The sequence below is a fragment of the Myotis davidii genome, unplaced genomic scaffold, assembly GCF_000327345.1.
Source record: "Myotis davidii unplaced genomic scaffold, ASM32734v1 scaffold710, whole genome shotgun sequence".
Taxonomy (NCBI): domain Eukaryota; kingdom Metazoa; phylum Chordata; class Mammalia; order Chiroptera; family Vespertilionidae; genus Myotis; species Myotis davidii.
In genome coordinates, this window is record NW_006284328.1 from 652686 (window position 1) to 665363 (window position 12678).

At 45.7% G+C, this 12678-nt stretch overlaps 1 protein-coding gene across 1 annotated transcript in view; it reads right to left on the bottom strand.

Moving 5' to 3' along the window:
• SRGAP2 (SLIT-ROBO Rho GTPase activating protein 2) overlaps window positions 1–12678 on the bottom strand; it is a 244821-nt gene that overhangs the window by 37652 nt on the left and 194491 nt on the right. The window contains exons 11-13 of the mRNA XM_015569435.1: window positions 5637–5721; window positions 3027–3054; window positions 1337–1361 (exon numbers count right to left, since the gene is read on the bottom strand). Of these exons, the coding sequence (XP_015424921.1) occupies window positions 1337–1361; window positions 3027–3054; window positions 5637–5721 (138 nt within the window). The remainder of the gene's footprint in view (window positions 1–1336; window positions 1362–3026; window positions 3055–5636; window positions 5722–12678) is intronic.

The window sequence follows — 12678 nt, forward strand, 5'->3', positions numbered from 1 at the left end:
AGAGAATTGCAATGAACTTTCTATATTTTTAAAAATATGTAATTGTATCCAGTGGTAGTCTCATTGAAATGAGATCCAAAGCAGAGAAGGCAAAACAAAACAAAACAAAACAAAAAAACCAACAGTGACAGCAAAGCTAAGACAAGTGAGGGCTATGTCATCTGGACGGCCCAGCCAGCCAGAGCCGTCAGATCGGCTGAAGACCCTGCTGGGCTGCCGACACCACAGAAACGAGGTGGCCTCTATATTCGATTATCTCCCCGTGGCAACAGTCACTGCGATTTACCTAAAAGGATTTTTTAAAGCCTGGATCAGCTTTCCCCTGAGTAGATACAAAGACATTTCTGAGCTCTTCTCACCTCCTCCCTGCTAACTGCCTACTGCATAGCTGGTATGAGCTTAGGAGATACACAATCATTTCAGTATTTGCCATGAAGAATAAATTAGGAAGTCAAATTTGCTATCGCAAAACACAATTCAATTAATTTTTTTAAACAAGCCCAAATGCTGTTTAGATTATATCATCCCTTGATGTGGATTATCCAACCACTGCTTTCTAAGATCTCCCTTAAATATGGGTAATGAGAGCTAGCTGCCCAGTGTTGGATAAATCCAACACTGAAGATTATGCACAAAATTGCCTGCTTATCAATCCTAGATCAGACTTATCTTTGTATTTTTAGGATGTCTTAGAAATACACCTAGGATGACCACACCACTAGAAACAAGTATCTGCAAACATAAAGCAAGAGTGCCTGGCGTGGGTCATTGGCTGCTGGGAGCTTCTGCCCTATTGGTACAGATGTATGAAGTGTGAGGTCTTTCTCCTGGCCTTCTGAAGGACTGACGCCAAGGGCAGTTCTGGAAAAATCTGCTACAGTCAAATCAAATGTCACTATGTAAGATGAACAAATCAGAAAGATCAGAAAGATCATGGTCACTCGAACTAAATAAACTAAATCAATGAAGTTGCCAAAATATTAAACACTAGAGGCCTGGTGCATGATTTTATGCACAGGTGGGGTCCAGCCCGCCCGCCTTGATTGGGGCCATCAGAGCAGGGCTTGCTGGGGGAAGGAGCCATGGGAAGTTGGAGATTGGGGAGGAGGTACAGACTGGGGCTCCCCGGTTGGCTGCCGCAGTGTGCATCATAGTGGCTGGTCATTCCAGTCGCTTGGCTTTTATATATATATAGATGCTATGACTACATGGTACATTCCAAACACAGGCATGAAGTCAGATAAGTGTCTGTCTTGCCTACGGTGGAATTCCATAGATGTCAGCGGGAGATTATCATTTTCACACCAGACCAGCCTGGCTCTTTCTGGGCTCTTACCTGCTTCCTCACGGTTGAGCTACGCCTGTGGTTGACCCCATAGGATCAGAGAGGACCAATCCAGCAAAAGGGAGGAAAAAGAAAATGGGGTTAAAAACAGTCTGTTCGGTGGTTAATGAAACAAGTCACATTATTCTGCTAAGACCCAGAAATGGCTAAGAGACTCGATAAATTACTTTCCAAATAAAACCCATTAAAGCTCTTTTCACAAATGTACAGAGTTTCTGCTTTTAATGTCTGTCACCATTCAAAATCAGAATAGAAGGGAATTGATTCAATTTGCAGTAAAAAAAATATTTGGGCTGACAATAAGATCTCCCTGCAAGGAAACATTAGTAAACACCAAAGGAGGCTACAGTTTTCTCTCTTGGAAATACTTCAGCAAAAGAGAGCGAGCAATTTTTCTTAAAAAATTTAGAGGGTAGAGTGTCCAGATTCGAAGGAACCTTGGGGATCCTCTCGCTGTGTTTAAGTCTCGGAAGGCTTTCTCCAAAGGAATCTGACCCAGAGGCACAGTGCTCCAAGAAACAGGAGCAGCGCTGCCTTGTCTGACTGAAGATAGCGGCCAGAGCCTGGCTCCTGGGCTCCCTCTGCCCCTTCCATCAGGCTGCCCCTAATGAACCTCTCTGGAACCCTAGAGCGCCTCAGCTCTACTGGAATGCCTTTTGTCTCATAGATGAGAAAACTGGAGTTCAGAGAAGCCAAAGAGCGGCCCAACGTCACACAGTGAAAAAACAGAGCATAAGGGAATCCAACTTATACTAAGACTGTATCACCATGAAGATACACTCCACAGAAATCTATTATCCTGGTTCCCTCCAGTCATCAAGATTAATGGAACCTTTATTGTAATCCACAATGACAAAACGATGAAAGCCAAATGAAGTTATTTCTAAATAACAAGCCTATGATTGTAAATGGCCTCATGATTATTGTGTGTGTTGGCAGATATAAGTGGTTGATAGAATGGGCTAACCCAGGGTCTCCAAGGAGTCCGGCCATTAAAGCTCTTTCTCCAGTTAAATCAGCACATGTTTAGGCATCTGAGAACTGTTGGCTGAATGAATGCCTTGCTCTCTGCCAGCTCACGAGTGTTCTCATAGCAGCTCCATCACTGGGAGGGAAATATTTGGCTGGGGCGGGGAAGGAAGGGGAAGGTGGAGAAAGACTGGGAGGGTTGCATACTTGTACACCAGGCCAGGATTTCTACCAATGCTGTTTGGCAAGACAATGCAATGTAATATTTCAATATCCAACAACAGCCACTAATAGAGGTTGTCATCTTTTCTGTGCATAAAAAAATTCTCAAATGCTATCTCTTGATTTTCCTTCTCAGGGTCAGAGACTTTCCAAAACCCACATGTTTAAGTCTGGCAGCTAAGGACCCTCCCTCCAGAGTTGATTATTTCTTTTCCTTGTAATGTAGTGGCTTCTGGGAGTTTCTGGGATTATTACAGCAAATGATAACTCCCTTCCCTCAGTTCGGCTCAGGTCTTTTCCTAAGTCCCAGCAGACCCACTTCCATTTGGGGCCAAGTGGTCAGCAAGGCAAAGGGAAAAAGCAACCTCTGCCCTGGGCCACTCCTTTGCAAACCCATCTGATGCCTTTGCAAATCAACTCTTTGGCTCTTTAACAGGCTGGGATCTCTCTACCCCACACCTGTTCCCAGGTCATCCCAAGTCACACCTACCTGGCCAGACTGCAGTCTGTCCTCTGACCTGTTGGAAAGACAAAAGCAAAAAGCACACGTTGAAGCAGAGGGTGAAAGAGTGAGACTTGCTTCTGGGAATCAACATGTCTGCCTGGCTCCCCAGAGAACCTCCATTAGTATCAGAGCGTGACCAGCCTTCAATGCAAAAGAAAAGAGAAGCTTCCAGAGCCCCTTTCTGGTCAAGGGTTGTTTTTGATACTTGTTCCCAGTCCAGGGCTGCAGGTGTCCCTAAACCTTAGGTTTGCCTACTCTGCTTCCCAATGAGGTGGATTTAGGGGAACAATAGCAAGGCAGACCACACGTTAGAGAACCTTTCTGTAGATGAAATTTAGCTTCTCTTCTGTGTACACTGTGTGTGTGTGTGTGTGTGTGTGTGCGTGTGGTGAGGAGTGAGGAGGAAGGGACAGTTGAGATATGAAAGTTCTAGTTTTAAATTCATACTAAATTCAGTTCAGTTGGGCTGGGGTGGCAAGAGGAAAATGAGATTCAACACTGACATTGTTATCAAACTGTGGTTTCTCAATTCAGTAGTGGATCCTAATATTAAGTTTAATGGGTCACAGCCAGCTTTTAAACATGAGATTGAAAATCTCAATGTTCATAAGAAGTATTTCTACGTTTTTTAAAAAATACAATGCATGTATGCATGGGCCATGTGTGCGTGGGTCCACAGTTAACCACGCTTGGTCTGTATTAGACCCATATTGGATAAACCAGGGAAAACCCAAGCAGGCCCAGAATGGAGAAGCTCCCACACTCCTCATCTGTGCTCCTGGGAAGGCACCTCCAAGGGCTGAGAGAGGGCAGGGCTTTTTCTTGCCTTTAAAGGGTTGCTAATTGTTGATTACAGTTCAGCTCTTCTTGAGAAACACCCTCCCCCACCCCTAACAGCCTCTCATTACCAAAGGCTCAGCTTTCATCTGCAAAAATATTATTCTGAGCCATTATTTTCAACATCTGGCCCATTTCCACTCTGGAATATTCATACACATCAATTATCTCTCTGTGGCAGGAACAAGGGGCTCTTGTGTTATGGTGACAAATACATACAGAAGGCAGGGACATTGACGACTTGCACACAGAAAGATCTATAGCTATTTTTTTTTCCTTACTGCTAGAACCTGTCATATTCAGATGAAGGCAATCTGCAGCACTAATGAATGGTCACCAACCTTCGCCCCTCCATAGCAGCACATCTGGCGCATGCGCAAACCCATTCTCTCTCACACGCAGGCTCCCCCCAGCCCCCACCAGGCCCTGTTCCCCATCTCACTTAAGGGCTGTGCTTCAATTATCTTGGCACAAAGAAAGCATGGTTATAAACTTGCTCCGAACAGTTCTGGGCCCTCTTTCCTCTGACTCCCCATGGAGCCATCTGATAACCCAAGAGTAAAGATTTTCTATCAGCGAAGTTTGGATCTCAAAGCCCAAATCTGTTCAGCATGAGTCTCTTGGGTGGTGGGGAGGAAAGAGAACAGAAGTTACTTAACAGGCTTTCTTCACATAAAAGAAAATGCCCGAAAAATCACAATGTCAAAGACATGCGAGAGAAAAGCATCATCTGGGGGAAGTGCCCAGGGCCGGAGAAGGACGGGCGCGAAGGGTGGGCAGGAGGCTCTGGTAAGAAAAACTGAGCTCTGATTCCGGGGCCAATGAGCCAATGAATGCTGGGCACTTTGCTCTGCTCTGCAGTCTGAGGAGTGCTCGGGTTGTACTTTACAAGGTTGGACTTTGTGTCAGTGCAGGTTTGCCTTTCCCTGGTGTTACCACAAAAGCCCCGTAGGCTCCCATTTCCCATCTTTAAGTGAGATTAGTGGGGCAGGAGGAGGGGCCTGTATTCAGAGGCATTCCCAACCTGGGAATCCCATTAATCATAGGATGCTGAGAGACCTGGGCAGGGTGCCAAGAACCCCAGGGAAGCTTCTCTTTCAACCTTCGCCTTCTGTTTGACAGCTGGGGGAAAAAAGTCCAGAGTGCCAGTCCCGTTCTCTGCCTTGCTACTTCCCAGGGTCTGGTTAAAGTCATACTCTGAGACGAGACCGTCCATTCAGCACCTTGGCCTCAGCAGGGCCCAGGCAGAGAGAGGGCTGCCATGTAGCATCAGGGCTGCTCAAAGCAGAAGGAAGCCGCTGCTCGACTGTGATGCTACAGAAAGCAGCAGTCTGTCCGTCACTGTGCCTTTGAAACCCCTCTCCTCTCCTCGGAGCAGCTGGGCAGCTCATCTCCCTTCTTGCTCCAGCCTCAGTCCTGCCACAGAGGAGCTGAGAGTTTTCACAAAGTGTCTGGAGAGTAAGTAACAGCTCGGCCTTTTACCCAGGTCACGGCAGAGGAGGCGCAGGAAGGGGACTGGGTAGAGAGCAGGCACGCTCCATTTAAACAAATAGACGATGCACATTAGTGCTTCATTAAGCACCGGCCTGTTCCCATTACTCAAGCAGCCATCTGGGGAGTGTGCTTCCACATCACAGGCTAGAAAAAGAAGTGCATTCGCACAACCAGACCAGGGCTGGCTTAGGGTAGAGGCTCCGCAATACAATCCAGGGCTCGGCCTTCCCCTCCATGCAAACCTCCAGCAGCGCCCCCACTCACTTTCTCCCAGGGTTTTCTGGAGAAGGTCGTGCTTGGCTTGCAGCTTGGTAATGAGGTTCCTGCCCTCCAGGTACTCCTTCATTTTCTGTAGGGGAGGAGGAGGAGAAAGAGCAATCAGACCCCTGAAGAAGAAAAAAATCACAGCTGTGCAGCTGTCCAATCCCCTTCGCAGAGAGCACTTGGTTTCCGACCCACTTTCTACCAGGTCCATTGTTTATTTCTTTATGACCCCGAGCATCTGGACAGCTGCTGATTTTCATGGGAGTTCCGCATTGGCCCGTGTAAGAAACTCTCCGACAGCCCCTCATTCATCTCTTTCAGTTCCACTGAAAAGGAGCAGGGGGTGGAGGGGCTGACTGAGCCTGGTCTTCTTGGTGTGAGGACACACATCTGCCACTGGTCACCTTCACGGACATCCAGCCTTGCCCCTCCCCCCAACAGGGTGCATTCCATCACACCAGGAGCAATGCCAACGGCAGACGCAGCCCCCACCCCAGCTGCAAGCCCAGCACGCACAGCGTCTTTGTCTAAGCCTGTCTTAATCAGCTTCTTCCTCCATCTGCATGGAGTCTTTGTGGAAAGCCTGGGATTTCTGAGCTTTCCAGAGGGGCTGCCACTCCCCACTTGCACATACACATATCGGCAGCTCCAAACAGAAGACGAGGGTATGGGGATGCCATGCCATCTTCTAGCACAGTTAAAATACGATTGCGGTGCTGCATTTTCTGGTGGGACCTCTCTCAACCCTTGAATGCCCAGAGAGACTAGGTTTCCCTGGACAATTCATCAAATCTTCAAAACAACCCTACAAGCTATTAATGTCACTATCCCCATTTTATGAATGAGAGCACTGAGATTTGGAGAGATTAAATAAATTGCTTAAGGTCAAACAGCGAGCGAGTGGTAAAGCCAGTATCCAAACATACGTAGTTTGACAACACAGTGTGTGCACTTAACCATTATGGTAACATGCTCCCATTATGTTACCAAACAGGAAAAGGAGAACACTGAACAGTATCAATTCTTTGCATACATGTGAATATATGCAGCAAATTAAGGGTGTTTAGAGCACTTTAGCACATATTCTACCATTTGACTATCACAATAACTCTGTACAGCATGGTAGGGAAGGCATCATTATTTTCATATTACAGACTAGAGGCCGGGTGCACAATTTGTGCACCAGTGGGGTCCCTCGGCCTGGCCTGTGGGATTGGACAGAAACCGGCTCTCCGACATCCCCCGAGGGGTCCTGGACTGCAAGAGAGGGCGCAGGCCAGGCCGAGGGACCTCACTGGTGCATGATCAGGGCCGGGGAGAGACAAGGGAGGTTGGCCAACCAGGGAGGGGCCATGGGAGGGCTACAGGGCATGTCCAGTCTGTCTGACTCAGTCCCAATTGGCCAGACCCCAGCAACAAACTAACCTACCGGTCAGAGTGTCTGCCCCCTGGTGGTCAGCGCATGTCATAGCGGGGGGGTAAGCAGCCTTAGCATATCATTAGCATATTATGCTTTGATTGGTTGAACGGCCAACCAGATGACCAAACACTTAGCACAGGCTTTTATTATATAGAATGAAAGGATGATCTTGGGTAAGAGTGCGTCAAATAAATTGCTGATCACTGCAAGGCAGTCAGTGGAACTGTCAGGCCTGGATCACAGGCCAAAGGCCCTCTTAACTCAGGGTCTTTCCCACTCCACCACACAGCCACTCACAGGATCTTCTTTGCCTTGGTGTCTCCTGCTGCAACAGTTCATCTGTCAGACTGGGGCCAACTATACATTTCTAAACTCAGAGGCTACATGGCAGTGTTTCCCTGGTGCTATGTGAGATATCTAGGGGGCTAAGTGAATAAAACATTTTAAATTATAATAGTTCTGTCTTTCTTTTAATGTATTATGCAAAAAGTATAAATGCACATCAAGGCTTTGATTTTATGTCTATTACCAGATAGGATGAAGGCAGAAAGAAAAGGTGAAACAATGTGAGCTACTTTTATTCTGTATGTTTCTGTACAGTGGGAAGTTTTAACCAAGAGGGCATTTCTTTTCTCTCTCCCTCTCTTTCTGTCAAGCAAAAACAAAGAAAAAAAGCCTGGGCTTGGCTGGTATGGCTCACTGGTTAAGCGTTGACCTATGAACCAGGAGATCATGGTTTGATTCCTGGTCAGGAAACATGCCTGGGTTGTGGGCTCGATCCCCAGTAGAGGGCGTGCAGGAGGCAGCTGATCAATAATTCTCATTGATGTTTCTCTCTTTCTCTCTCTCTCTCCCTTCCTCCCTCTCAGAAAGCAATAAAAATATATTTTAAAAAATTTAAGAAAAAGAAAAAGCCTGCTCTCTATGGGAGGCCCTCATTGGCCCTCCCATGCTCAGCTAAGAGGCTCCTGTGCAAACCTCTGCAAATCTCTAAGCCTGCACTTCTCACACCGCCCTGTCCTGGAGGGTTTAATCCTTCTGTGTCTTTCTCTCTAGACTGCCTTCTCCCTGTGGTCAGAGACCATGACATTCATTATTCTTGGCATCTCTGATATTTAGTACTGTGCCCAGGAGATTGACACTCAATAAATACTTGAGGTATGAGTAAGTAAATCAATAGTCTCACTGTCCTCTGGATAGAACCTTCCACAGCAGTCATGAATGAAGCCTCCAAGTGTGTCCCTACTCGCTCTATTAAGTCTAAAACAATCACAAAATAAACCCTATACCAAATCATTTCTGTTGTTTTACTGGGGACCTGCTCCCTCTGCTCCTTTGTGCTTTTGCATGAAGACATCTGCATGAAAACAGGCTTCCTTGTCACCTTCCCCCTTCCTTCTGCTCCAGCTGCCACCTCACCTGCTGTCAGTCTTCTCTGGGTGATAGCTAACCCCCACCAATGCCTAATTGTGAGGTTTGGAAGCTACTTCAGGGCCCAGGGGTGAAAAAGCTGCAGGGAAACACCCTCTGCTAACATCTGAATCCTCACATCCTCTTTGGAAGGTTATCCCAGGGGACTCCAAGGTTTCCTAATGAGGGAAAATTTACCAGGAAACTGTAACTCCTAAAAAAGACCAGACTGCTCAGCCACAACTCTGAAAGGCGACGGATGCAAATTCCTTCCTCTCCCTCAGGTTTTTATTTGTGATTCCGGAAATCTTTTTTTTTTTTTCCTTTTTCATTTTATGTTTACAGTTCCCTAGTTAACTCTGGCTGTCACTTGGTGAACCGTTACAATAAATAAAAATCTGATAAGAGGTATGATGGATTCCTTTTTTTTGGCGGGAGGGGTTTCGTATTAAATCCTGAAGGACTGAAACTGTGTCAAGGTGTGACCTGCAGCCCTATGACTGGGAATAACGGTTGAACGTTTTCCATTTCGGTAAGCCAGATAGGAAGATAAAAGCATCCTACAGTTCATAGGTATGTTATCTATCACTTCTCTGTCCTGCCCAGAGCCAGCACTCCTCTGTATGAGAGAGAGGCTGGAGGAATAACCTGGCTTTTACTGGTAGAACTGAGTTAAAAGCTTCAGTCGCTGCTGATCAGACACACGTGAGAAAAGAGCCGAGACAGCTAAGGCAAAGGAGGAATAGGTGGCTTTTCAATGCTTTCTGCAGACCAGGCCCAGGAAAATAACTATCTATGTGGAATCTCAAAATCCCTTCCTTGGACAATACGGTCACTGTCCTTATTTAAAGCGTGTTCCAAATATTAGGTAATTAATTTTTTTTCATGCCACTCCCTATACCAGGGGTGGGCAAACTTTTTGACTCGAGGGCCACAATGGGTTCTTAAACTGGACCGGAGGGCCGGAACAAAAGCATGGATGGAGTGTTTGTGTGAACTAATATAAATTCAAAGTAAACATCATTACATAAAAGGGTACGGTCTTTTTTTTTTTTTTTTTAGTTTTATTCATTTCAAACGGGCTGGATCTGGCCCGAAGGCCGTAGTTTGCCCACGGCTGCCCTATACCCTGCTCCCCTCAACAAACATCAACAATAAAGGGGTGATCTGGTGTTTTCCTCAATGGAGGAGAGAAAAGAGGGCAGTTTGTATTCTAAGTCTCCAAAATCAAATCAAATTCCTGAACACAGTCTAACCAGTGCCACACCCTCCCCCTAGTTTTACACTCAATGTGATCAAAACTGAGAATTTATTCAAAAAGTAGGGAGGCAGTAAGTCTATTGGGTGGTTTTGGGTTGTTGTTTTTTGTCACTGAGAACCTTCCATTTTGTTTTTATGACCTAAACTTATTTCTTAATAACTTCCTTTAAAAAATATATTTGTATTGATTTCAAAGAGGAAGGGAAAGAGAGAGAGAGATAGAAACATAAAGAGACAGATATCAATTTTGAGAGAGTCATTGATTGGCTGCCTCCTGCGTGCCCCCTACTGGGGATGAAGCCAGAAACCCTGGCAGGTGCCCTGACCAGGAATTGATACAGGACTTCCTGGTTCATAGTTGGATGCTCAACCACTGAGCCACACTGGCTAGGCTTAATCCATTTCTAATTGGTTATCAACTGTCAGCAATGAGTTTTATTTATTGAAAAGTATTAGTATACTTTTTCTTTCTGAACCCTCCCTCTCTAACATTTTGGTTACAGTAAAATGGAAAAGCCTGAGTTGGAATATTCTAGTCCTACCTTTAACTAAGTCTTCTAACCTTGAGCAAGTCACTTAATCCCCAGTCTTAGTGTCCCCTTTCTGAAAACTGGGGATAATCATATCTTTTTCACAGGTTGTTGAAGATGGACCTGTGAAGATGTAGGACTATGATTATTAGCACAGAGTCCTGCCATTAGCAGGTATGCAAAAGCGTTCCTTATACTTGAATCACCTGCTCATTAACCTAAAAACCGTCGTGCTCTCCACTTCTCCGCCTTGTGCTAATACATAACAAAGAAGAATCAAAGCAGGTTTCTAGTCTTAAAAAAAAAAAGAGGCACAAGAATGCTTTGCAAATTTAATTTTAAGTACCTTTGCCCTTTAAATACGCTTACCATGGAGGTATAAAACTCATGGGCCTTATGGCTTTCTGCCTTGGATTTCATCTATGTGGAGCCAGGGCCATAAGTACCCACGGCTACAAAGGGCGGGGTAGGTGGGCGGAGTGACCCATGCCCACCAGCCCCATGTGCAGAGATACACAGATGTCACTCCAGTGGCTGCTTCCCCATCATCAGGCACACTCACGTTTTCCCTCCTCCCTGTGAATTTTTAAAGCAGGAAACAGCTGTCAGGCTGTATAAATAATACAGCAAATCTTTAAATGGGAGCACATCTCCCACTTTAGTTGACAGGGCAGGGGCAGTCATTCATTTGTACCTGCTTAGCACACATTACTGAATGCCTGCAGGAGAATCTGTAATAATAAAAGCGTAATGTGCTAATTAGACCAGAGGTCCTTCCGGACGACCTTCCGAATGAAGCTGGAGTTTCGAGGGAAGCCCGGGTCCTGGGTTCGGGGTGGGGGGTAGGAGGTGGGGGAGGGGAAGGGAAGCTGGTGCCGGCAGTCGGGGGAAGGAAGGCCTACTCTTACACGAATTTTGTGCATTGGGTCTCTAATACCAAGAGACCCAAGATAAAAAAAGATTTCAGACCACCAGGTCCACGTCTAGACCTAGAGCGCTGCCATGGCCAAGGCACCAACTCCTCTCCTATCACGTTGCCCAAATCAATACCCAAGAATTCAGGCAGTCTGGTCTTGTTTATCAGCTGTAATCCTTAACCCCTTCCCACTGCCACCTCCATACAGGAAGTACTTAGAAGAAAAGCCAGCCTTACAGGCTTTGACAGTCCTTGGCTAACTAGTGAGCATTACTGTCTATGAGCAGGGAATTGGTTAAATATGTGATGGTACATCCACCCATACAATGGAATTCTGCACATCCATTAAAAAAGGAGGCAGGTCTGGGCCCTGGCTGGGTAACTCAGTTGGTTAGAGCGTTGTCCCAATATGCCAAGGTTGTGGGCTCAATCCCTGGTTAGGGCACATACAAGAACCAACCAATGAATGAATGTATAAATAAGTGGAACAACGTCTCCCTCCACCCCCCTCCAGCCCCCCTCTAAAATCAGTATAACTAATTAATTTAAAAAGAAGACAGGTCTTTTTGGACTAATCCTATATAATAAAGAGGTAATATGCAAATGGTCATTACGCCATGCTACTTCATAACTGTAATTTTGCTACTGTTATGAATCGTAATGTAAATATCTGATATGCAGGATATATTTTCATTGTTACAAATTGAACATCATTAAAGCAGAGTGATTAATCACAAAAACAATATGTAATTATATATGTGTTTTCCAATGGTCTTAGGCGACCCCCGTGAAAGGGTCATTCGACCCCCAAAGGGGTCGCGACCCACAGGTTGAGAGCTGCTGGTTTAGATGATATTTAAAAATCACTTCAAGCTTTAAAATTCCATGATAATTTTTCTGGGACTCCAGCAAATGCTTCAAATTTCCAACTGAAGTCATCTGAACAGATCAATCTGATGAAAGCTTTCCCAGCAGCACTCTGGGTCCCTGGGCACACTACCGAGGAGGCCAAGCCACGACAAGGAACCTCTTCCCAACGTTCCAAAGGAAGAGAGCTTATAGGAGGCGCTATTCTGCTGTTTGTGAAGGACACGGGGGAAAAACCTGGCGATGTTTGTGGAGGCAACAAACTAAAAAAAGCCCATGAGCAGTTGTGTAGGCTTTGTCTGGTTTGGCAAGCACAGGCAGCCAGCCATCCTGTTTAACATGCATATCCCCTTTTCATGAATGTCCATTTCACCACTCCAAAAACCCTTTTATCATGAAATGAACTGACACATTCTAAGCACCAGTCACAAAAGTAATGAACTCTCTTGTAAGTCTGTTATTAGACAAGCTCAGACAAAAAAAAAACCACACAAATGTTCATGTTAGCCAAGGAAATCTGCACACAATTTTGATAAGTAGCGCTATGGCCACAAAAGACAGGAAATGGTTAGAGAACATCAGTGCAGACAGAGGTGAAAGAGCGGGCAGATTTGAGAGGTCACCAGTTTGAAGATGGCC